The sequence below is a fragment of the Saccopteryx bilineata genome, chromosome 5 (assembly GCF_036850765.1).
Source record: "Saccopteryx bilineata isolate mSacBil1 chromosome 5, mSacBil1_pri_phased_curated, whole genome shotgun sequence".
Taxonomy (NCBI): domain Eukaryota; kingdom Metazoa; phylum Chordata; class Mammalia; order Chiroptera; family Emballonuridae; genus Saccopteryx; species Saccopteryx bilineata.
The window spans coordinates 263,337,918-263,363,083 of record NC_089494.1 but is presented as its reverse complement, the minus strand read 5'-3'; the positions used below and the strand labels follow the sequence as shown (position 1 = coordinate 263,363,083).

General features: G+C 62.8%; 1 protein-coding gene and 1 non-coding gene across 2 annotated transcripts in view; one reads left to right on the top strand and one right to left on the bottom strand.

Moving 5' to 3' along the window:
- Window positions 1–7,929: 7,929 nt before the first annotated feature.
- Window positions 7,930–8,065, bottom strand: LOC136307243 (small nucleolar RNA SNORA43). Its single transcript, XR_010725902.1, has one exon. It is a non-coding gene; the product is annotated as a small nucleolar RNA SNORA43 (small nucleolar RNA).
- A 2,562-nt stretch (window positions 8,066–10,627) lies between these two features.
- The window catches only part of ABLIM2 (actin binding LIM protein family member 2), a 136,940-nt gene continuing 122,401 nt past the window's right edge, over window positions 10,628–25,166 (top strand). The window contains exon 1 of the mRNA XM_066233854.1: window positions 10,628–10,788. Within this exon, the coding sequence (XP_066089951.1) occupies window positions 10,779–10,788 (10 nt within the window). The 5' untranslated portion in view covers window positions 10,628–10,778. The remainder of the gene's footprint in view (window positions 10,789–25,166) is intronic.

Below are 25,166 nucleotides of genomic sequence, written 5' to 3'. Positions count from 1 at the left end.
TCTAAGAACAACAGATGCTTGGCCTACCTCATCAGTGTGAGGAATACAGGACATAAATGCTAAGGGCTCAGAACAGTGCCCCCCCCACACATGTACACACACAAGTGTGCACACACGCCCAGGCACACACACCAGGTGTGTGTATCTTTGTCAGGCATCCTGGTGATTCTAACTCTCAGCCATGAGACGTGACGTGGGCTGTCATGGAGAGACCGCTGGTTCGGCTGACAGCGGAAAAAGCTGGACAGGAGCTGCCCACTCAGTTCTGCTTCCCTATGTGACGAATAGATGGACAGACGGACGGATGGACAGATGGCCGGATGGATGGATGGACAGACGAACGGATGGATGGATGCGGTACAAAGCGTCTGACACTGTTCTTTGATTAAATGCACGGTTCCGTGGTGCTTTTAATCAAAGAACCATGGAGTATACTTCTACACGGCCCTGCTGGCAGCTGGCTGTCATATCCCTTCACTGTCCCTCCAGGCCGGGGACCTGGGCTTTCTTTTCGCAAGTCCTCCTTGCTTACCTGTCAGTGCCGCTGTTCCAGGACCTCTGGTCTTTGGCGCTCACATTTCTGTCACCAGCCCGCAGTGACAGCTGCCCCCCGGGCCGCTGGTGTGGGGCTGACAGACTCCTGAGTTCACTGCCGTCCGCTGAAAGGGGAGAGATTTCCTAGTAGGGCCAGATGGCCGGCTGTTTGGGGAAGTCTGGGAAGCCTGGCCACATGCTGGGGCTCTCCGGTTCACTGGTGGGCCTCCCGCAGGGGTTGAGCTGGTGTTCTGCTTCCCTGGGCCTAGTGGGGACGTGGGGGGGGGGCTGCCAAGCCCTGGTGCTCTGGACTTTCCCAGAGGCCCCCTCAGGTCTTGGGCAGCCTAGGCTGGCCTGCGGACCCCACCCCACTCAGGGTCCAGGGGGGTGTGCTGGTCACCTGGCCAGGGAGGCCAGGCCTGGGGGCTTGGAGGTGGTTCAGTCCCAGACTGTGCCCCTCAAGGGGCCCGCCCACAGGTCAAGGGCCTTCGGGGGCTGAGTGCCTTGCTCAGGTCTCCCCTGCACCCTTTGGTTTCAACCCCCCCCCCAGGCAGGTCTACCGAGTGACCCGTATCCCGGTGGGGAGACCTTGGCCCCGAGGGGTCCAGCACCGTGGACAGAACCTACCCCTGGAAGTCTCCACACTGGGGTCCCACAGTGGGGTTTCCCACCACTGAAGTCTCTTGTGCTGAAGAGACCGTCCTCTTGTGAGGCTGAGCTGTCAGGAACCCTACATATTTATTCTTATATTTTATTTATTGAATTTAGAGAGAAAGGAAGAAAGAGAGAGATGGGAGTATCATTCTGTTCCTGTGTGTGCCCTGACCAGGGATCGAAGCCGCCAACCTCTGCACATCAGCTGAGTGCCCTGAACCCACCGAGCCACCCAGCCAGGGTGAGACCCCCAGAAATTCTAACCCCAGCTCCATCGCAAGCAATACACACCTTTCGCTGGTCCTCAGTGCCCCCACCTGCGATCTGAGAGGGGCCGGGCTGGGCGCTCCCCGTGGGTCATGGTCACGGAGGAAGCCGTCCACCTGCCAGACCGCAGGACCCAGGCTCCTCCGTGCTCCCGCGCACGGTCCTGGCCGAGAGGACGCCTCCGCTTTCTCTGCACATGAGCCCGCTCTGCGAGCCCCGGCAGTCTCCCTCCGCCTCCGGGAACCTAGCGTCGCTGGGCTCAGGGTCCTGCGCAGGGGGTGCCCGCCAGAAACGTCCAAACTGGAGAGAATTCTTATAAGTTTATCGGAGCCAAACAGAGGACAGTTGCCGGGAAGGAAATCTCAGCGGATGGAGAAGATGGCGGCTTCGCCACTTATTTTACAGGTCAGAAGCCAAGGGGAAGACGTGGGGGCTTCCATGGAACCCACGGGTGATGGGTTAAGGGGGCGGGAGAAGGCAGAGCGGGGGAATCGCTGGGATCGGATAAAATAAAACCGGCAGACACAGGCTTCTTTTCCACGGGTGTGCACAGGCTGGTTGACGAGGGGCATCGACAGCTCACGGAGACGGTACTCACTCAGGGAACAAGAGAACGGGAAGGGGTTCTGGGGCGATCGTGCCCTGAGGGGCCTGGGAAAAGAGGATCCCCATGATGTTCCGAAGACATGTTGTTGTAGATGCGAAAAAAGACCACAGACAGGCTCAGTGGCTGTACAGAGGGACCTTTGTCAGGGAGGGTCCCGCCCTAGGACGTGGCTCCCCACCAGGAACTGCGTTTACGTAGGAAGTCTGACTGCCGGACCCTCCTGTGTGGTTCCTTTAGGCCCCTGAGTGTGCAAGGCCACCACGCAGGCCTCCCCTGAGCTTGTTGTCAGGTTCAGCAGGGGGCCCCATTTCCATCCACTGGGGTGTCCTTGGTGTGGAGGAGATGTGTCAGTCCTGTCGCCTAGGGAACGGGCGCTGTGGAGCCCAGAGTCCACTTCACAGCCAACGAGGCGCCCAGACCTGACCTTGCTGTCTTACCCTTCTAAAGACCGGGTTAGCGATCTCGCTTATAGAGAATAAAGACAGGAGCACCTTCCTTCCGCCCGCTGTGGCCCTGAGGGCTGGCCGGGCCACCCAGCTAGCCCAGAAGGGGCCTGAGCGACTGGTCCTCTTCAAGGCGAGTCTCCTGCCCATGGAGGAGCCAGTGTGAGTGACGCAGTGAGGGAGGGGTGGCCCTGAGGGGGCAGGCAGGAGCCCCCCGAGTGTGGACGACCCAGAAGCTAGAAGATCCTAGAAAACAAACAGGTGTTGACAGGCCCGGACCCCCAGGACCAAGGGCACCAGAAGCTCTACATTAAACGGACTGGCTTGGTCTGTTTCTTTCTGGGGTGAGTTAGCCGGCTCCAGAGCCGCGGCTGGGCCAGCTGAGGGGACGTCAACAAGGCAAAGAAGAGGCCGTGGCCCGCGGGCGGGGCGGAGGACAGGGTGGACCCCATCAGCAGCTCCATCTCTGAAAAGGAAGTTGGGCAGGACCCCAAGTCCACCCCAAGGACTTGACCTTGGTTCTGAATTCGTCACAGGGGCTGTGCCCGCCCCGGCCTGGGGGGCGAGCCGAGCCGTAGGAAGGTCTGGACGATGACCACGGCTGGTGGCAGAATAAACGGTGACTGTGAACGTGTCCTCAACTATTCTCCAAGGCCGGAGGAAGGGATTTCACAACATTATGGAGGGAGGGCTGAGGCCCGCTTTTGCTTTTGAAAACGCACTTTAGGGGACAGAGCGTGGACAGAGGAGTACGGAACATTTGCCGTGGGCGTCCGTGATGGGGCCAGGCACTTAGACATTTCCTGTGCTCTTTCTGTATTCTCCGAGGGCATCAAGTTTAAAGTCAGAGGACGATGACGTTTGTATTCAGAAAGAAACGTGATTCGTGTGATAATACACATTTTTTTCGGGTGCTACGTTATAAATGGAAGTGTTTCCGAGCAAGGCCTCAGGATCCAGGCTCCTGGGGGCTCTACCCGGGTCCTTGACCCCCTGATTCTGCTCCCCTGTCCCGTCTGTGGTTTGTTAGGGTATTGTCACCCGCTCATGGTGTGTCTGTCTTCCCCACCCCAAATCCGGTCCAAGCCCCACCGTGGAGAGCCCAGGAACCCGGGACGGGTGGCAGTTCTTCCCTTGGGTGACTACGAGCAAGTCTCTTCCCTTCTGGGCCTTCTCTCTGGACAGGGGGCCTCAGGACATCTCCCTGCTGGTCCCGCGTCCCAAACTGCTCAATCTGAACCCGGAGAAGAGGCTCCGGGTCACCACTGCCCTCTAGTGGAGACCAGGAAGATTGACCACAAAGCTCTTGTACTGATCACTAGGACTTGGGCCTGACTTCTGTGGGAGTTCTGGACACGTTCGTTCCTATAGTCACCCCCTCCATAGATGAGAGGAAGGATGATCTGGGGCCCCCCCGGCTCTCTCCACGGTGCTCGTCATTGGACGAGGTTCGCCGTCTGTAAGACCAGGGTGGCCCCTTGCCGTCCGGGCCTCCGAGGAGCGTTGGAAGGAGATGTGGGGTGGAAGAGCTGTGGGCAGGTCTCGCAGGTGAGGCTCATGGCTAATCTTCCTGAAGGGCTATCCCGGTATCACTCTGGTGCCGGGCAGCTTCCGGAGGGCACAGCTCCTGTCCAGGCCCTTTCCCCGCCCCCAGAGACGTAAGTGTTCCCACGGGCGGGTGAAACGGGACACAAAGGGTTGGGGGTGATGAGCTGTCTCACCTGACCAGCCTGGGGGGCTGGTAGCAACATGGGACCTTAAGCCCGGCTGCTGCATGAGGCTCAGGACAAGAGCTGTTCTCACTGCCAGGGACGCCGCCTCTGAGTCCCCCGCTGGGCGTGTCCTCAAATTGTCATGGAAAGGGGGACACAGGAAACTGGGGTCATGTGGCTGGGAGAGTCCGGTGGATTCTGACCGGCTGAGGTCCTTGTTAGCTGTGTGACCTTGTTTCTCTGGGCTGCCATTCTTCCCAGCTGGGCACCCCTAGACCTCAGCTTTCCTCCCAGGCCCTTGTGGGGGGACGATACTGGGTGGAGCTGTGCCCCCCAAAAGAGAGCCTCAAGTTCTAAACCCATGCAACCCGTGAGTGGGCCCTTATTTGGAAATAGGGTCTTCATAGGTGTAATTAGTTAAGATGAGGTCCTGCTGGGTTAGGGCAGGTCCTAAATCCAAGGACCTGGGTCCTTACAAGCAGAGGAGATGGACACACGGGAGAAGGCCATGGGAAGACAGGGCAGAGATTGGAGTGACGCAGCCACAAGCCAAGGAACGCCAGGGATGGCTCGGAGCCCCCAGGAGCTGGAGAGAGAGGAAGATTCCTTCCCCAGTGCTATCAGGGAACACCGCCACCCAATACCTTGATATCTTTAAAAAAATTTTTTTCTTCTTTTCCAAGTGAGAAGAAGGGAGATAGAGAGACAGACTCGTACATGTGCCCCAGTCGGAACCCACCCAGCACCCCTCATCTGGAATCAAAGTTCTGCCCATCTGGAACCGTGCTTGCAGCAGAGCTTATTTTTAGCACCTGAGGCGGAGGCTCCATGGAACCATCCTCAGCACCCGGGGCCGATGTGCTCAAACCAATTGAGTCATGGCTGCGGGAGGGAAAGAGAGAGAGAAGGGGGAGGGGTGGAAAAGCAGATGGTCACTTCTCCTATGTGCCTTGCCAGGAATTGAACCTAGGACATCCACACGCCAACACCTTGATTTCAAGCCTCTCCTGAACAGTGAAAGAACAGACTTTGGTTGTTTTGTCCCTCAGCCCCAGGGAACTAGTCCATGTCACTCTGTAGTGACTCTGGAGGGCCCAGACCAGCTCTCCCTCCCTCTCTCTCTCTTTTTTTTTTAAATTTGGACTTATTGATTTAAAAGAGAGACAGAGAAACGTCGATTTATTGTTGTTCCACTTATTTATGCATTCATTGTTTGATTCATGTATGTGCCCTGACCGGGAATTGAACCCACAACCTGGGCATATCAGGACGATGACTGCGCTGCCCAGCCAGGGTGGACCTCCACCTCTTGTCCCCAGCACAGGCCTGGTATACAGAAGGCGCTCACCTCTGCACTTGCCCTTCTCCCTCACTCTCTGTTTCTCTCCCGTCGCCCTGACCTCCTCGTCTGTTTCCGCTACACAGGCACAGAATTTCATTAATTACAAGAACGGGTTCTTGGAGCACCGACCAGGAGCCCAAGCCGGGCACGGCCTGAGTCATTCCCAGTCGGCCCACACGGTCCACTTCAGCCCATCCCTTGCCACGAACCCTCTCTCGTGCTTTTCCGTGACGGCCGAACGTCGCTGAGTCCTCAAAGCCGTCCGAGCGAACGGGGGCGGTGGGAAGGATGGAATAGACTCGGCCGCCGCGCAGAATCAAGGTGCGTCCAGCCCACGCCGGCGCAGGTCCGCATTCTCACCTGTGGCCGGGCCTGGTTCAGCTGAGTAATCCCAGCGTGGGGCCAAGATGTGAGTCACATCTTACTGTTACTCCTGGTTTCGCGTGGCGCGGTTTAAATTATTGAGTGGTTGGAAAGATCCCACAGTGAAGTCACATTTCATTCGATTTTTCACTTGGTTGTGAATTACATCCGCTTCTGGGCTGTCTTTGGAGGCGAAGGAAGGACAGAGGAACTTGCAGTTTGGCAAGACAAATGCCCAGAGGTGCCCAGGGGTATCCAGGTCCCCCGGGACACTGTCAGCTTCCGCTGGCCACCGTGCACAGGCTTTCTGCACGGCTGGGTTTTCAGGGTGACACCTTTCTACACCAGGTCCCCAGGCGAGCCCAGCCACATCGTGCTTTCCGCAGGAGGAGCAGTCTCAGGGAGGCCTCAGCAGACACGGGCCAGGTCAGCAATGTGGGCAAGGGGCTCAGGGGGTCTTCCCTCTTTCCTTTAGGTTAGCTGTGTGAGGAGCATTAGAGGGAACTGCGGTGGGGGCGCACTGGTCCGGCAGTTCACTGGCTACTCCCTTGGTGCTGAAGATTTCAGCATGTGATGGAGACCCCGGGATGCCTGGAGACCGCTGGCTGCCCTGGACATGCCAGGATGTGCAGGAGACCCCGGGATGCCCTGGAGACCCCGGGATGTCCATCATGAGATGGACCCAGCCCTATCTGGGAGGCCTGACATCTGGTGAGGTAGGCAGGCAGGAGACAAATGAGTGAAGTGGCAGTGACCTCAGAGAGCAGAGGTGGCCCCTGACCTAGCTGAGGGTCCGGGGGGCTTCTCTGACTGGGGGGACTGCAGCAGAGTCCAGAGGGGGAGGCTGAACTCCCCAGGTGAGGGTGGAGCATCCCCAACAGCCCAGGGGACAGAAGGCGAGGTTCAGATCTGGCGGGACAGGCCCCTCTGGGCTGTACTCCCCACCCTCTGCCTGGGCTCCCTCCCTTATCCCCTGGCCTCCCCAGTGCCCTGTGAAGGGACGCAGGTCCGGGAGGAGCCCCAAGCTTTCTCTTCAGAAGGACCTGGTGCATCCCGGCAGCTCCACTCAGCTATAATTTGCAACTGGGTAAAGGCCTCCGTTTTTTCATCTGTAAAATGGGACGGAGATGAGGATGGTAATGATGATGATGAAGATGGAGGTTCTCTGTCACACATCGGTCCTGGGGCCCAGCAGCCCTGGACGGGACACTGCACGCCTGGCTTGGCCCTCGGCGTCCTCCTCAGGTGCAGCTCCATACTGGCCCTCGACTCCCTCCGCCCGAGCACGAGTCCGGCCCCTCAGAGGGTCAAACACAACCCCTGCATCCAGGCTCACGTCAGCAGCTCCCAGCCCATGGGTCCCCCTCCCCTCTTCCTCCCAGGTCCTCCTGCATCACCCTCAAGAAACCCATATCAGGCCGTGGCCGGGTGGGTCAGTGGATGAAGCATCGTCCCAGCGCACTGAGGTCGTGGGTTCTGTCCCCGGTCAGGGCACATATGAGAAGCAACCAATGAATGCACGACTACATGGAACAACTAAGTGGAAGAGTGAGCTGATACTTCTCCCCCCCACCCCACCCCCAAATCGATGGCAAAATTAAAAAGAAAGAAACCTATGTGAATCGCCCTATGAGGTCAGCACTTCGGTCAGTCCCAGCCGTGCCCAGCCCCACCCATCACCCATAGTTCTGCTCTTCCAGGACCTTCACGCCTCCCCAAAGGGAAATAAACATTCTGAGGACAAATGAAGCGATCTGCAGGCCCACGGAGCAGTGCCAGGAGCCTGTGCTCATTGAAGGGCCTTTGTCACAAAAATTAAAAAAAGACTCCTCTCTATCCACAGTTCACTGGACTCCTTTCTCAGGAAGCCTCTCTGGGTGCGGCCTGTGTGGGAAAACTATCTGCGAAGACACACCATGGACAGCTGTGCTTCTGAACGAAGTAGTGGTTTTATGTATCTAACGATGTCTGTGAAAACATGCATTTGCATTTTTTTTTTTCTGTAAGGACTGTCAGGCTACAAACCATTCTTAGTGCCCACTGTTCAGAGCACTGAGCGTAGAAATAGCCACTTCCTCTTTGCCCTGAGGTCACAGGCGCAGCAGGGCAGCTGGGTCCCTAGTCCCTGGTACCCCTGGTCCCTGGTGCCCCTGGTCCCTGGTGCCAGCAGACCCAGCACTGCAGGGCATTCATTTGCATTTTTTGTTTTCGCGTTTTACAGTCACCTTTGAGGGACCAGTGATGGAACCCCAATGTTATAACCTGGTGCCCATAAGAGAGCAGAGTGTGGCTAAGACAGACTTGACCCTGAAACCCAACGGGCCGGGAGTCGAAGGTTGCCCTCCACCCATCCTCAGAACAATCCTTATTCCACTGAGAAGACGGGGGTGGAGCTCTTGCCATCCTCTGCTGGCCTCCTGCTGGCACCGGGCAGGTCCACTGGTGGGCACAGCTGCTCTGACACCACTGTCCTCCCTGGCCCAGGTTAGAACAAGGAGAGCTCCAGCCCACAGGTCAGGAGGAGAGGTGGAAATGCCGCCTCCAAGTTCTTCCTAATCCCCATGGTGGATTCCATGTGGCAGAGGCAGCAGGCAGAGTGCTGGAGACCCATCAAGGCCCATGGAGGGACAAGTGCTGTAGGCTGGGGGTCCCCCATCCGCAGGTGCCTTGCAAAGCTTCACCCCTCCTGCACTTCCCTGGGGACAGTCTCCAAGCCTGGAGGATAGAGGGCCAGAGCCCTGCTTCCGGGTTGTGGGAAGGACGACGCCAAAAGAAACATGTCTGCACGCTTAGAGGGAAAAGAGGGGCACCACTGCCTGGAACGCCGCCTGGGAGAGGCTTGAAAGGACCCCCCACACCCCCCACGGTGAAATGAGAAGGGGAGTCCCCCTGAGGGAATGTTCCGTAAGCACTCGAGGTGGGAGGGGCAGGGCTGGCTCCCTGCGGAGGCCTGGGTGGCAGAGCTCTAGGACCAGCCAGAAGTCGGGCCACCCACCTCTACCTTGACTCACACGGGCTTGGGAGCAAGTGCCCGTCTGTCCGTATCCGTGGTGTCTCCCTTGACGACGGGTGTGATGGGGGCCTCCCTGCTGTCCTCACCGTGCTGTGCGCAGGAACCCAGACACCCCCAGCAGGCTCATAGGAGCCTTTGGAGACACAGGGGGCAGATGCTTCTGCCAGATAGGAAACAGGGCCATGGGGGAGCTGGACGCAGCACTCCTTAAACAGGGCGAGGGGTGACAGGACTGTGCCTACCCTCTCTCCGTCCCTCCATGCTTCTTTTCTTTTACTCAACAGATATTTGTGGGGTGCCCACTGTGCACCAAGCCCAGTGCAAGGCACTGAGAACAATAAGAAGAATCGCACAATATCAAAGACATTTTATTGATTTCAACTCATGCTGGGGCACAGCACGCCTTAGCTCATGTCACCCACAGAACTATCCCAAATTGCAGGGACAGCCATCAGGTCCAAGGATGAACGCTGAGGCACGGAGATCGGCACCTCACACAAGCAGGGAGAGAAGCCAGGCTCCCCACAGGGGGTCGGACCCCAGGGTCCTCCATCCCTACTGGCCTGCATCTGCCCAGTCAGGCCCAACGACCCAAATGTGGTGCTGTCAGCCGACAGCGGGTCCTTCACTCAGCCTCGGCCCAGACGGGGCCCTGAAACCCAGAGGGGAAGGGACTTGCTGGTCTGCCCAGCTGAGAGGGGGAGCTGTGCAGGGAACTGGGCACCCGACCCCTTCCAGTGTACCTTCCGCCTTCCCTCAACATTTTCTGTGGCCAGCCCACCGCCCCTTGTTCACAGCATCTCCAAGCAGCCCTGGCCCCCTTTCCCAGCAGTGCCAGGTCCTGGAGATTCTGTCCCTTAATTGCTGGTCCAGCCGAGACCCTCTGCACCCCCTGAAGCCCCCTTTCGTTAGTACAAGGCACCAATGGGGTCCACCTGCTTCCACCCAGGGGCCCTCAGTCTCTGTCCCCATGCCCCGTGCTGGGCGCCTGACGTCGCAGAGAGCAATCGCGCTGCAGGGGAACTTGGGTCTGAACCCGACCCGGGGGTGGGGAGGACGCGCCCCCTCCCCGGCGTCGCCCCAGCCAGACCAAGGCGCCAGCCGGCGCAGCGCTCCGGGAGCCTGAGGTGTGCGGCCCTAGACCTGGAGTCAGCAGCCCTGCGCCGGAATCGCAGCCTGCTCAAGCCTCCGCACGGAAAGTGGGCAAACCCCGCCGTGCCCCACCGCCGCTTCGGGTTCCCTCTCTGCCGACCGCGGAAGGAGGGGGTGGGCCCAGAAGGTGTTCAGTGCCCCCCTGAAAACTCCACGACTCAACAAGGGCTGCACCAAGTTCGCTTTCCCCTCGGGCGTCCTCCTCGACGCTCCTGAGCTCCCGAGAGCTGGCGCCAGCCAGGCCACCAGCCGCGCCACCAGCCAGGAGGCGGTGACAGCTCCACAGAGACCCACGAGTGGCTGCGGGAGGCCGCAGCGGCGTCGCCTGTGTGCGCATGCACGGGGCGCGCGGCCTTTCGGGACTTGTAGTCCATCCGTGAGGAGGCCGGGGCGTAAAGGTGGAAACGGAGAGGGCGCGACGCCTACACTTCCCAGAGTGCGTCCCGCTCGCAGCGCGGCGGGAGGAGGGGTCGGGCGGAGCCGAGGGGCGGGGCCGACGGGGGCGGGGCCGACGGGGCGGGGCCGGCGCGCCGAGGGGCTGCGGCGACGCTGCGGGCAGGCGCGGCTGTGCGCTGAGCCGCTGACCCGCGGACGGTTGGGTCGCTGCGCGGCCGGGAGCCGCACCTGCGGGCGGGCGGGCGCATCAGGCTGCAGCGGCGCCGGGACGGCCCGACTCCGGGCTGCCGCGGAGATGAGTGCAGGTGAGTGTGGGACCGTGGACCCGCGCCCTCCCAGCTGGGTCGCGGCGCAGCAAGGGCTCGGGGAGCCGCACCTGCCGCGCGAGGGGGAGATCGCCCAGCGGCTCCACCCAACTTTTGCTCCAGGGTCCGGCGCGCGGCCCCCTTGTCCCTGGACCTCAGGCACGTAGCTCTGCCGCGCGGGCTGGGGACCCCCTTCCCACCGCACCGGCCGCGGTGGCTGCGCCGGGCTGCCTGGAAGGCGCCACTCCCTTGCTTCTCTCTGGGGTCCGGGGTCCACAGCAGAGTGCGGCCGGGGTCCCGGCGACGGAGGGGCGAGGGGCCGCGCAGACCCTGGCACGGGGAGCTGTGATGCTGATGGGGGAGCTCTGCGGCAGGGGGCGCCCCCTCTGCGCGGTTCCCGCCGCGCCTAGGTCCGGGGTCGAGGGCGTCAGGCCGGTCCCCGGTGCCCTGGGCTCGCCCGCGGCAGATTTGGGGGCTCGGAGCCGGGAAGGTGTGTGCGACTCGCCCGTATCTCTCTGCTCATCGCTCCTGTCGCCTCGCCCCTGCGCACCCCCACTGCCACCCCCCGTGCCGCACCCGCGGATCGCGCGGCCTCTGCGCGGCGCTGCGAATCCCTCTTCGCCACACACCCGCCGCGCCTGGCGCTCTTGGGGAAACTGAGCCCTGGAACTGGGAGGCCTCGTTGGATGAGTCCGGATCGCACTGGGTTTGACAGCCTCCTGGGGCCCGGCCCTGGGCGGAGGGCCTGTCCGTACATTCCGGGGCAGGGAGGAAGCCGGCACCCCATTTTCCAGGGTGGGACCGAAGCTCGTGCACGCGCTTGAGTACGTTTGCTCAGCTCGTGTAGCGGGGCGGGGACTCGAACCCGATGCTTCCTGACCCCTGAGCTCTTTCCTCCGAGCCTGTCTCCACAGACTGCAGCATGGCCCTTGGCCACGGTGCTAAAAGCAATGGGGACAGCTGCTTCCCCTGGCGCCAGGGTGGTCGGATTGGGGAGGGAAGGTGCATTTAGAGGGCACCCACCTTGCGCTCTGGGCCCGGGAGGAGTATGTTTCCAGGGACCCTCCCCTCCCAGCGGAAACAGTGCCCTCCCTTTCCCAACCAAGAAAGGAGGGATGGCACTGGCTGTGGGCGTCGGGAGAGTGACTGAGAGCAAATGGCAGGTGGTGGGAGGCAGAATTTTCTGGAAGAGGATTGCTGAAATGGCCAACCTGTTATCTGGAGGTGGCTTGGGAGCAGGGCACCCCCAGACCCAGCAGAACCTCCAGACACATTTGTCTAACGGGGGGCGGGGATAATGACAAGGTGCACGCAAGGTAATTGTGGATTTCTAGGATCATAATTGATGCTTCCTGCCCCGCTGTAATCAGAGAGAACCCCGGAAGAAGCCCTGGCATCCCCCCTCCTGGTGGTTGTGTGGGCACCCGGGGCCACAGGGGTCACGGCTGGAAAGAGCAAAGGGACTGGGGTTTGAACCATAGTGTCTGCCTGGTGATCTTGGCATCTTCCTGGGCTTGGCCTCTGATCGATAGAAGCAGTACCGCTGGTTACCCGGGGACGATGAGGTATGGTGAGAAGTCCTGCACATAGTAGGTCCTTCATAGCTTGTGATGGCCGTTACTAGATGGTCAAGTTCACCTCAGCCTTCTTGAGCTAACCCAGCCCTTTGGCTCCGGCAGTGAGAGTGCTCTCCCGTCCACCTGTCGCTCACGCCCCAGACCTGTCCCCAGCCCATTATCTGCACAGCAGTAATCTCCACCGCACTGCACGGGGGGGGGGGGGGGGGGGGGGGGGGGGGGGGGAGCCGTGTGGCCCCTCGTGCCTGGCACCAGGCTCCAATGTCTGGCCACTGTGCATATCTGACAGGTCACGGGCTTCCATCATCCACAGGGCAGGGGAGCCGTGTGGCCCCTCGTGCCTGGCACCAGGCTCCAATGTCTGGCCACTGTGTGTATCTGACAGGTCACGGGCTTCCATCATCCACAGGGGCAGGGGAGCCATGTGGCCCCTCGTGCCTGGCTCTAGGCTCCAATGTCTGGCCACTGTGCATATCTGACAGGTCACGGGCTTCCATCATCCACAGGGCAGGGGAGCCGTGTGGCCCCTCGTGCCTGGCACCAGGCTCCAATGTCTGGCCACTGTGCATATCTGACAGGTCACGGGCTTCCATCATCCACAGGGCAGGGGAGCCATGTGGCCCCTCGTGCCTGGCACCAGGCTCCAATGTCTGGCCACTGTGCATATCTGACAGGTCACGGGCTTCCATCATCCACAGGGGCAGGTCCCCTGATGGCCCTCCCCACGGCAGGCTGGCGCCAGCAGGTGTGGCTAGGCATCATGTGGTCCAGTCTTCAGCTGCCCAGATGGGCCGGACAGTGAAAGTCTGAGGCTGGGGGCGCGTCTTTCCCGAGGCTGATAATGAAGACACCTGTGCGAGGGTGCCAGTGGCCTTGGGCTGGACAGCTGCCCGCTTGTTCTGCTGCACGCTGATCTCTGGCGGCCGGGGAGCTGGCAGGAGCTGGCACTGTACCAGTCAGACCCAGACCCGCACACAAGCTGTCAGCTCCCGTGCCTCCGTTTCCCCACTGTCTGCGGGGCATGCCCTGCGCTTTTCCTGCAGTGCCGGCCCAGTGGATACCGAGTGTGTGGTGGCTTCACGTAGCAGCCCACGTGGCCACACGGCACGAAGCCAGGAGGGGCTCCTGGGCCAGCTCTGTCACCGGGAGCACTGCGTTCTCGAGGACCCGTGCTTTCTCTGAGCCACCCTGCATGGCTGCCGGCCCGTGAGGCAGGAGGCTCCAGGTGGTCAGAGGCTGCCAGGAGTGAGGGAAGACTGGGGACTAAAGTAATGGAGATGTTGTCTTCTCACAGTCCTGGAGGCTGGAAGTCTAGGATCAAGGTGTGGGCGGGTGGTTCCTCCTGAGGCCTCTCTCCATGGTGTGTAGGTGGCTGTCTCCTCCCTGTGACCTCACACGGTCGTCCCTCTGTGTGTGCCTGTGTCCTAATCTCTTATAAGACACCAGTCATACTGGACCAGGGCCCATCCCAGTGACCTCATTTTACCTTAATTACCTGCATAAAGGTCTTCTCTCCAGAAACAGTCACATTCTGGGGTCCTGGGTGGGGGGTGGGGTTAGGACTTTAACATGGGTTTGGGAGGGACACAGTTCAGCCCATGACAGGGGTGCAGGGCCAGGTGGAGAGCCTGGGGAGCTGGCTCGGCCATCTTCCGTTTCCATGGCTACCGTGTTAGCATCGCAGAGCTGTAAGGGACTTAAAGGATGTCCCCCCCACCCCAGGAGGGACACTGAGGCCTGGAGAGGTAAAACAACAGTCCAGGGCCACAGAGAGTGTGTGGCAGACAGAACCCGAACCCTAGTCCCCTACTCTGGTTGGCACAGAAAGAGAGAGACACAGTCCTTCCCCTAACCCAAGTGCGGGCAACAATGTAGCCACGAACCTGTTCCCCTCAACATTACTAATCACAGCAGAATGTTGGAGCCCACCCCAATGTGGAGGGGAGTGATGGAATTGTAGCCATGCGATCATTCATTTAGTCAACAAATGTTTCCTAAACGCTTCCTGTGTGCCAAGCACTGCTCCAGGCCCTGAGTGCCAGCAACGGACAAGAGCAAACCAAATTCTGTATCCTCCTGACATTGCATTCTGGGAGGAGGGGAGCATTCTAGAGCCATATGCGGGGAGTCTTCAACGTTAGACAACCCTGCTTAAGGGAAGTTTAATTTAGATAACAGCTGAGGACAAAAACTGCATGCCGTAGATGATCTGCCCTCTACAAAACGGTGACAGAGAAAAGACCGGAAGGGCATGAACCAAGATGTCAGCATCGGACCTCCTCTGTGTCTGGGAATGGAGGGCTCCCCGGTGGCAGCACCATGGAGCATCTCACAGGTGGTGGCACTGGTGCCCTGCTTCCCTGTGACTCCATCGGAATTCAGGGTGGCAGAAAACAAATCATCCTGACCCAGAAATACATCAGGAAAGGACGGCCGTTGCCCAGGAACCGGCCGGCTCTCTGCAGCTCAGCCTGGGAACCACCGAGCTCTGAGCTGGTGTCCCCCACGTTCAGGGTCACTTCCTAACTGGCCGCCGGAGACCCTGGGATTTATTATGGTTTCTGTCGTTGAGGTTGGGGGGTGGGGGTGGGGGGGGATAGATGGCGTATTTTCTGCCATCAAATACTCGGTTTGAGGAGGTCATGGAAAGTCCAGTCTTTCTGCCCTGGGAGAGCAGTTGCGACCCTCACTTACGGAGAAGTCGCCTGGCAGATGCACTGACCCTCCGGAGCATTGCCTGGGACATGAGAGAGCTGTGAGCTGGCCAGAGGACACTGGTGGTGACAGGAGAAGGGGGGATGTTCCAGCCTGCGGTGGGGGGTCTATTCTGCTCCTGGTCCTCAGGGCCAGGCCAGCCATCGTGGCTGACAGCAGCTGCTGGGGCTCTGGGTGGCTGGTCAGAAGCCGGATCCCGAACCCCTCCTCTGTACAGACTTGGGGCTTCCTTGAGCCCCTCGCTTGCGCCCGCCTCGGCAGGACGTGGTAAGGCCTCCCTGAATTCGGACCTCTGGGCTCAAATCCCAGCTCTGCCACCTGCCAGCATCGCCGAGTGTTGAACTTCCTGTTGCTTCCAGTGCCGCCTCCCCCGGGGTCTCCGTAGGGACAGCGGGTGCCAAGGGCTGAGCATGTGGGAGAGGCTTATAGTCACGAAAGGCAGCTACCGTATAGGAGCCCCTGGGTGGTGAGCAGGGAGCGGCTCACGCTCTTGGATGATGACAGTGAGGTCTTGTGAGCCGCTGGGGGACCAGCCAGCCGTGTGGCAGCGCACGGTGGTCCCGAGGCCGCGGTCTGCAGGGCTGAGCAACCTGAGTGTGGCTTCTCTGTTTACCCAGCGCCGGGAGTTTCCACCACGCTGGGTCTCTAGGGTGTCAGCAGCATCCTGCCCGGTGTCACTGCGGGGCGGCCGTGCCTCCCAGGGCGCTCCCTGGGGCCCCGTGCCCGGTCAGGCGCTCCTGAGATCTGATAGCGCTTCTCAGGGCTGCTGGGGGGTGTCCCCGATGCAAAATGGGGACATGGAGGCCCCGAAGGCCCTGTGGCTGCCTGGTGTCATGTCAGTCCATCTGTCAACGGACAGAATTGGATTTGAATCCTGGTGTGGCCGGACACAGGTCTCCCAGGCTGGGTGGGCACCGTGGGCCCCCGCCTCCTGCCTCGTGCGCCCCAGCGGGAGGCCTTGCTACCTGCAGGCCCCTCAGAAGGTGTGTCAGTGTTTGGGGTGGACCCGTCTGGAGCATCATGACGGGGCTTCGGGGCTTCGTAGTGAGAGAGGCGTTGTCCCATCCCATCTCCCAGGTGTCACCTGCCTGCACAAAGCCAGGAAAGCAGAGCCGCTGTCTCTGGGGTCGTGGCCCACCCCCGGGATTCACTCTAGGAAAGCTCAGACCCGAGAGAGTTTTACAACATCAAGTCCAGGGGCTTCCCTGTGACCTTGACCTTCTGGCCCCGACTCTCAGCCCCGCCCACCCAGACCTCTGTGCTGTCGTCCCTGTCTGTGCCTCATTGTATCTGTCTGTAAAAATGGGGCCGTTGGCCCCCTCAGATGTGTGACCTCTTTCTTATGACAATGCTGTCCCTTCCACTGTCCCCTGTTGGATCTGAGGCTACGCTGCTGGTTCAGGGAAACGTGCCGTGAGGTCCCCCGTTGGCCTTCTCCGCCAGGTGGATCTCACCCGGTATTTACACCAAGGATCCTGGTGTTGAGGGGGTCTGGACACACTGGGAGTGGCCTCTGTGGCAGTTGGCCCGTCACCGAGCTGGCAGAGTGGCTGAGTGCTTCCCGTCTGTGGGCAGCACTGGGGAGGGAGGGAGGTGCGCTTTGAATTCTGGGACGCCCACTCCTTCTTTGCGCCAGTCAGCAGCACGCCCTCCTGGAAGCCGTGCGCCTCCAGTGGCTCCCAGGCAGGCAGGTGCGAGCCAGGGTCTAGCAAACAGGTTCTGTGGACGGACGGTGCATTTGGGGCCTCTGTGGGCCACTTGCCTTGACTGAGGATTTCCCAGCATGGGGGCTGGGGAGGGCAGTCTCAATACTTGGGAAGTGCAGCGGTTTGGGGGTCAGGCACACCTGGGCTGCCCTCACGACTGCCCGTCATTTGCTCATTGTGTTCCTGCCAACAGGTTGCCCTCTGCCTCCGTTTCCTTCACCTACGAAGTGGGGATAACAGCCCCCGCTTGTTGGGACCGCTCATGGGCTGTGCGTGGGTGTCCAGGGCCCAGGCCCCGTGGGCCCAGGACGCAGGTGGAGCATATATACAGCCTCCACAGCTCAGGGCAAACCTGAAATTGCACCCTGTCACCCTGTGTGGGCCACAGGGCGTCAGCTTACACAAGGTGCTGCAGCCCGTCTCCCCGTGTGTGGCTGGTTCTGCTCTCCCCTCCCCCACACAGCCCGCCCCAGTCCTGTTCCTCGCTCCTGTCTGGCCCCCAGAGAGCGCCAGCTCCAGCCCCGTATGGGCTGCAAGATGGTCCTCCTGTGCTGCTGGGGTCCTTGGTCCAGCTCCGAGCTTCCCTGCAGCTGCGGCGGCTGGTGGCCCTCCCCACCCCACGCACACACCAGCAGCACCCGCCCGCCTCCTGCATGCAGCGTGTGCCCTGTGCTTCCCGCGGCTTGGGTTTCTTCGTGCGCAGGACGGGGGTTTGGAGAGACGATCCGGCAACACGACTCCAGCCAGCAGAACAAGAAACCGATGCCCAGTGTCACTGCCGTGCTTGGGCACTGGCTCCTGTTCCCGCTGGGTGTCTGTCCCCAGGGCAGGGCTGGGCCTCTGACTGGCCCCCGCCGGTGGGCCACACTCAGGCTGCCCCGTGACAGGCATTCCCTGAACGTCTGTCCAGTGGAGGGGGACGGTGGGCCACACTCAGGCTGCCCCGTGACAGGCATTCCGTGGACGTCTGTCCAGTGGAGGGGGACGGTGGGCCACACTCAGGCTGCCCCGTGACAGGCATTCCGTGGACGTCTGTCCAGTGGAGGGGGACGGTGGGCCACACTCAGGCTGCCCCGTGACAGGCATTCCCTGAACGTCTGTCCAGTGGAGGGGGACGGTGGGCCACACTCAGGCTGCCCCGTGACAGGCATTCCGTGGACTTCTGTCCAGTGGAGGGGGGACGGTGGCTCAGCCTCCTCGTCTGCTGCCCTGGTTCCGGGTCTGGGGCTCACAGGGGGGTCCCTCTGCTGCTCCTTGGTGTCCGCGGCCCCAGGATCTTACAGGGAGATGGCTCGTCCGAGGCCCCAGTTGGTGCTGCCCTTAGACATGACATTTCAAGAGGGAAGAATTGCAGGGACCATCCCTGTGGCCCCTACTTCAGTTTGGCCACTCGAGTTTCAGATGATTGCAGAGGGTCCAGCCCCTTTGTCCCGTAGCTGCTTCATTTTGGGGTCCTGATAGACCGGGGCCTTGGGGGCAGGTGGCTTCCCTGAGAGACGTCCCAGGGAGCCAGGGAGGGTGAGACGGGAGGGAGGACCCAGGGGGCCGCCGCCTGTGGGAAGTTCTGCGATGCTGTCACCTGGGAGCCCTCCCTTCCCAGCCCAAGGACAGGGGCGTCATCCAGACCTCCCACTGAGCTAGTTGTACATGCCTGAGACAGGGGGGCCCCTGCACCCCAGACATCTGTGCGGTTGTGAGTCATCCCCACGTGCAGGGTCTGGAGCCATGCACACTCTGGTTTGGGGGCACAGCCTCACCACCCCTGCCACTGTGCTCAGAAATCAGGAAATGCAATAGGTGTTTACAAGGGGCCCAGCATCCAGCCAGGTGCCTCCAGCCTCTGATGGGTATAGGTGTGGGGTGCAGTGTGGGCTTGGGGTTCCGTGCAGGGCAGGTGGGGTGCAGTGTGGGCTTGGGGTTCCGGGCAGGGCAGGTGGGGTACAGTGTGGGCTTGGGGTTCCGTGCAGGACAGGAGGGGTGCAGTGTGGGCTTGGGGTTCCGTGCAGGACAGGTGGGGTGCAGTGTGGGCTTGGGGTTCCGTGCAGGGCAGGTGGGGTGCAGTGTGGGCTTGGGGTTCCGTGCAGGGCGGGTGGGGTGCATTGTGGGCTTGGGGTTCCGTGCAGGGCAGGTGGGGTGCAGTGTGGGCTTGGGGTTCCGTGCAGGGCAGGTGGGGTGCAGTGTGGGCTTGGGGTTCCGTGCAGGGCAGGTGGGGTGCAGTGTGGGCTTGGGGTTCCGTGCAGGGCAGGTGGGGTGCAGTGTGGGCTTGGGGTTCCGGGCAGGGCAGGTGGGGTGCAGTGTGGGCTTGGGGTTCCGGGCAGGACAGGTGGGGGTGCAGTGTGGGCTTGGGGTTCCGTGCAGGACAGGAGGGGGTGCAGTGTGGGCTTGGGGTTCCGTGCAGGACAGGTGGGGTGCAGTGTGGGCTTGGGGTTCCGTGCAGGGCAGGTGGGGTGCAGTGTGGGCTTGGGGTTCCGTGCAGGCCAGGTGGGGTGCAGTGTGGGCTTGGGGTTCCGTGCAGGGCAGGTGGGGTGCAGTGTGGGCTTGGGGTTCCGTGCAGGGCAGGTGGGGTGCAGTGTGGGCTTGGGGTTCCGTGCAAGGCGGGTGGGGTGCAGTGTGGGCTTGGGGTTCCGTGCAGGACGGGTGGGGTGCAGTGTGGGCTTGGGGTTCCGTGCAGGGCGGGTGGGGTGCAGTGTGGGCTTGGGGTTCCGTGCAGGGCGGGTGGGGTGCAGTGTGGGCTTGGGGTTCCGTGCAGGACGGGTGGGGTGCAGTGTGGGCTTGGGGTTCCGTGCAGGACAGGTGGGGTGCAGTGTGGGCTTGGGGTTCCGTGCAGGGCAGGTGGGGTGCAGTGTGGGCTTGGGGTTCCGTGCAGGGCGGGTGGGGTGCAGTGTGGGCTTGGGGTTCCGTGCAAGGCGGGTGGGGTGCAGTGTGGGCTTGGGGTTCCGTGCAGGACGGGTGGGGTGCAGTGTGGGCTTGGGGTTCCGTGCAGGGCGGGTGGGGTGCAGTGTGGGCTTGGGGTTCCGTGCAGGGCGGGTGGGGTGCAGTGTGGGCTTGGGGTTCCGTGCAGCGCAGGGTGTGTGCAGTGTGGGCTTGGGGTTCCGTGCAGGGCAGGTGGGGTGCAGTGTGGGCTTGGGGTTCCGTGCAGCGCAGGTGGGGTGCAGTGTGGGCTTGGGGTTCCGTGCAGCGCAGGGTGGGTGCAGTGTGGGCTTGGGGTTCCATGCAAGGCAGGTGGGGTGCAGTGTGGGCTTGAGGTTCCGTGCAGGATGGGTGGGGTGCAGTGTGGGCTTGGGGTTCCGTGCAGGGCGGGTGGGGTGCAGTGTGGGCTTGGGGTTCCGTGCAAGGCGGGTGGGGTGCAGTGTGGGCTTGGGGTTCCGTCCAGGGCAGGTGGGGTGCAGTGTGGGCTTGGGGTTCCGTGCAGGGCGGGTGGGGTGCAGTGTGGGCTTGGGGTTCCGTGCAGGACGGGTGGGGTGCAGTGTGGGCTTGGGGTTCCGTGCAGGACGGGTGGGGTGCAGTGTGGGCTTGGGGTTCCGTGCAGGGCGGGTGGGGTGCAGTGTGGGCTTGGGGTTCCGTGCAGGGCGGGTGGGGTGCAGTGTGGGCTTGGGGTTCCGTGCAGGACGGGTGGGGTGCAGTGTGGGCTTGGGGTTCCGTGCAGGACAGGAGGGGGTGCAGTGTGGGCTTGGGGTTCCGTGCAGGACAGGTGGGGTGCAGTGTGGGCTTGGGGTTCCGTGCAGGGCAGGTGGGGTGCAGTGTGGGCTTGGGGTTCCGTGCAGGGCGGGTGGGGTGCAGTGTGGGCTTGGGGTTCCGTGCAAGGCGGGTGGGGTGCAGTGTGGGCTTGGGGTTCCGTGCAGGACGGGTGGGGTGCAGTGTGGGCTTGGGGTTCCGTGCAGGGCGGGTGGGGTGCAGTGTGGGCTTGGGGTTCCGTGCAGGGCGGGTGGGGTGCAGTGTGGGCTTGGGGTTCCGTGCAGGGCAGGTGGGGTGCAGTGTGGGCTTGGGGTTCCGTGCAGCGCAGGGTGTGTGCAGTGTGGGCTTGGGGTTCCGTGCAGGGCAGGTGGGGTGCAGTGTGGGCTTGGGGTTCCATGCAGCGCAGGTGGGGTGCAGTGTGGGCTTAGGGTTCCGTGCAGCGCAGGGTGGGTGCAGTGTGGGCTTGGGGTTCCATGCAAGGCAGGTGGGGTGCAGTGTGGGCTTGAGGTTCCGTGCAGGACGGGTGGGGTGCAGTGTGGGCTTGGGGTTCCGTGCAGGGCGGGTGGGGTGCAGTGTGGGCTTGGGGTTCCGTGCAAGGCGGGTGGGGTGCAGTGTGGGCTTGGGGTTCCGTCCAGGGCAGGTGGGGTGCAGTGTGGGCTTGGGGTTCCGTGCAGGGCGGGTGGGGTGCAGTGTGGGCTTGGGGTTCCGTGCAGGACAGGTGGGGTGCAGTGTGGGCTTGGGGTTCCGTGCAGGACAGGTGGGGTGCAGTGTGGGCTTGGGGTTCCGTGCAGGACAGGAGGGGGTGCAGTGTGGGCTTGGGGTTCCGTGCAGGACAGGTGGGGTGCAGTGTGGGCTTGGGGTTCCGTGCAGGGCAGGTGGGGTGCAGTGTGGGCTTGGGGTTCCGTGCAGGACAGGAGGGGGTGCAGTGTGGGCTTGGGGTTCCGTGCAGGGCAGGTGGGGTGCAGTGTGGGCTTGGGGTTCCGTGCAGGGCAGGTGGGGTGCAGTGTGGGCTTGGGGTTCCGTGCAGGGCAGGTGGGGTGCAGTGTGGGCTTGGGGTTCCGTGCAGGGCGGGTGGGGTGCAGTGTGGGCTTGGGGTTCCGTGCAGGACGGGTGGGGTGCAGTGTGGGCTTGGGGTTCCGTGCAGGGCGGGTGGGGTGCAGTGTGGGCTTGGGGTTCCGTGCAGGGCGGGTGGGGTGCAGTGTGGGCTTGGGGTTCCGTGCAGGGCGGGTGGGGTGCAGTGTGGGCTTGGGGTTCCGTGCAGGACAGGAGGGGGTGCAGTGTGGGCTTGGGGTTCCGTGCAGGACAGGTGGGGTGCAGTGTGGGCTTGGGGTTCCGTGCAGGGCAGGTGGGGTGCAGTGTGGGCTTGGGGTTCCGTGCAGGGCGGGTGGGGTGCAGTGTGGGCTTGGGGTTCCGTGCAAGGCGGGTGGGGTGCAGTGTGGGCTTGGGGTTCCGTGCAGGACGGGTGGGGTGCAGTGTGGGCTTGGGGTTCCGTGCAGGGCGGGTGGGGTGCAGTGTGGGCTTGGGGTTCCGTGCAGGGCAGGTGGGGTGCAGTGTGGGCTTGGGGTTCCGTGCAGCGCAGGGTGGGTGCAGTGTGGGCTTGGGGTTCCGTGCAGGGCAGGTGGGGTGCAGTGTGGGCTTGGGGTTCCATGCAGCGCAGGTGGGGTGCAGTGTGGGCTTAGGGTTCCGTGCAGCGCAGGGTGGGTGCAGTGTGGGCTTGGGGTTCCATGCAAGGCAGGTGGGGTGCAGTGTGGGCTTGAGGTTCCGTGCAGGACGGGTGGGGTGCAGTGTGGGCTTGGGGTTCCGTGCAGGGCGGGTGGGGTGCAGTGTGGGCTTGGGGTTCCGTGCAGGGCGGGTGGGGTGCAGTGTGGGCTTGGGGTTCCGTCCAGGGCAGGTGGGGTGCAGTGTGGGCTTGGGGTTCCGTGCAGGGCGGGTGGGGTGCAGTGTGGGCTTGGGGTTCCATGCAGGACAGGTGGGGTGCAGTGTGGGCTTGGGGTTCCGTGCAGGACAGGTGGGGTGCAGTGTGGGCTTGGGGTTCCGTGCAGGACAGGAGGGGGTGCAGTGTGGGCTTGGGGTTCCGTGCAGGACAGGTGGGGTGCAGTGTGGGCTTGGGGTTCCGTGCAAGGCGGGTGGGGTGCAGTGTGGGCTTGGGGTTCCGGGCAGGACAGGTGGGGGTGCAGTGTGGGCTTGGGGTTCCGTGCAGGACAGGAGGGGGTGCAGTGTGGGCTTGGGGTTCCGTGCAGGACAGGTGGGGTGCAGTGTGGGCTTGGGGTTCCGTGCAGGGCAGGTGGGGTGCAGTGTGGGCTTGGGGTTCCGTGCAGGCCAGGTGGGGTGCAGTGTGGGCTTGGGGTTCCGTGCAGGGCAGGTGGGGTGCAGTGTGGGCTTGGGGTTCCGTGCAGGGCAGGTGGGGTGCAGTGTGGGCTTGGGGTTCCGTGCAAGGCGGGTGGGGTGCAGTGTGGGCTTGGGGTTCCGTGCAGGACGGGTGGGGTGCAGTGTGGGCTTGGGGTTCCGTGCATGGCGGGTGGGGTGCAGTGTGGGCTTGGGGTTCCGTGCAGGGCGGGTGGGGTGCAGTGTGGGCTTGGGGTTCCGTGCAGGACGGGTGGGGTGCAGTGTGGGCTTGGGGTTCCGTGCAGGACAGGAGGGGGTGCAGTGTGGGCTTGGGGTTCCGTGCAGGACAGGTGGGGTGCAGTGTGGGCTTGGGGTTCCGTGCAGGGCAGGTGGGGTGCAGTGTGGGCTTGGGGTTCCGTGCAGGGCGGGTGGGGTGCAGTGTGGGCTTGGGGTTCCGTGCAAGGCGGGTGGGGTGCAGTGTGGGCTTGGGGTTCCGTGCAGGACGGGTGGGGTGCAGTGTGGGCTTGGGGTTCCGTGCAGGGCGGGTGGGGTGCAGTGTGGGCTTGGGGTTCCGTGCAGGACAGGAGGGGGTGCAGTGTGGGCTTGGGGTTCCGTGCAGGACAGGTGGGGTGCAGTGTGGGCTTGGGGTTCCGTGCAGGGCAGGTGGGGTGCAGTGTGGGCTTGGGGTTCCGTGCAGGACAGGTGGGGTGCAGTGTGGGCTTGGGGTTCCGTGCAGGGCAGGTGGGGTGCAGTGTGGGCTTGGGGTTCCGTGCAGGGCAGGTGGGGTGCAGTGTGGGCTTGGGGTTCCGTGCAGGACAGGAGGGGGTGCAGTGTGGGCTTGGGGTTCCGTGCAGGACAGGTGGGGTGCAGTGTGGGCTTGGGGTTCCGTGCAGGACAGGAGGGGGTGCAGTGTGGGCTTGGGGTTCCGTGCAGGACAGGTGGGGTGCAGTGTGGGCTTGGGGTTCCGTGCAAGGCAGGTGGGGTGCAGTGTGGGCTTGGGGTTCCGTGCAAGGCAGGTGGGGTGCAGTGTGGGCTTGGGGTTCCGTGCAAGGCAGGTGGGGTACAGTGTGGGCTTGTGGTTCCGTGCAAGGCAGGTGGGGTGCAGTGTGGGCTTGGGGTTCCGTGCAGTGCAGGGTGGGTGCAGTGTGGGCTTGGGGTTCCGTGCAGGGCAGGTGGGGTGCAGTGTGGGCTTGGGGTTCCGTGCAGCGCAGGTGGGGTGCAGTGTGGGCTTAGGGTTCCGTGCAGCGCAGGGTGGGTGCAGTGTGGGCTTGGGGTTTCATGCAAGGCAGGTGGGGTGCAGTGTGGGCTTGGGGTTCCATGCAAGGCAGGTGGGGTGCAGTGTGGGCTTGGGGTTCCGTGCAGGGCAGGTGAGGTGCAGTGTGGGCTTGGGGTTCCGTGCAGGGCAGGTGGGGTGCAGTGTGGGCTTGGGGTTCCGTGCAAGGCAGGTGGGGTGCAGTGTGGGCTTGGGGTTCCGTGCAAGGCAGGTGGGGTGCAGTGTGGGCTTGGGGTTCCGTGCAGGGCAGGTGAGGTGCAGTGTGGGCTTGGGGTTCCGTGCAGGGCAGGTGGGGTGCAGTGTGGGCTTGGGTTCCGTGCAGGGCAGGTGGGGTGCAGTGTGGGCTTGGGGTTCCGTGCAGGGCGGGTGGGGTGCAGTGTGGGCTTGGTGTTCCGTGCAGGGCGGGTGGGGTGCAGTGTGGGCTTGGGCTTCCGTGCAGGGCGGGTGGGGTGCAGTGTGGGCTTGGGGTTCCGTGCAGGGCGGGTGGGGTGCAGTGTGGGCTTGGGGTTCCGTGCAGGGTTGGTGGGGTGCAGTGTGGGCTTGGGGTTCCGTGCAGGGCAGGTGGGGTGCAGTGTGGGCTTGGGGTTCCGTGCAGGACAGGTCGGGTGCAGTGTGGGCTGGGGTTCCGTGCAGGGCGGGTGGGTGCAGTGTTGGTGGGCAGTGGCTCTGAGTGCTGATGGACAGAGGGAGTCCCCAGGCCTGTCCCCCTCAGGAATCCAATGGGGAGGACCCTCCCACCCTAGAACTTGGTGTGCATTGATCATTCTTCCCTGCCAGCCCTCTCCTCCTGTCCCCTACTGCTCTCTCTGGCCAATCTGGGCTCCTGCAAGGCCTGGGGCTGCGGTACAGGCTGTGTCCTGCCCCAGGGAAGCCTCTGGGCCACCCTACAGCCCCCCTGTGCCTGTGTCTTTGGGACAGCAGCTAGCTAGGGCACAGCGGGAGGAGCCAGCCAGCCGCCGTTGGAGAAGCCAAGAGGGGTGGACATACCTGAGCTCCTCAGTGCACCAGGGTGGGGGTGGGCAGTGAGAATTCTAACAGGTGATGGTCTTGGAAAGGGAATGGGGTTGGGAAAGGAGGGAGTCAGCCTCTTCCCCGAGGTGCCGGACC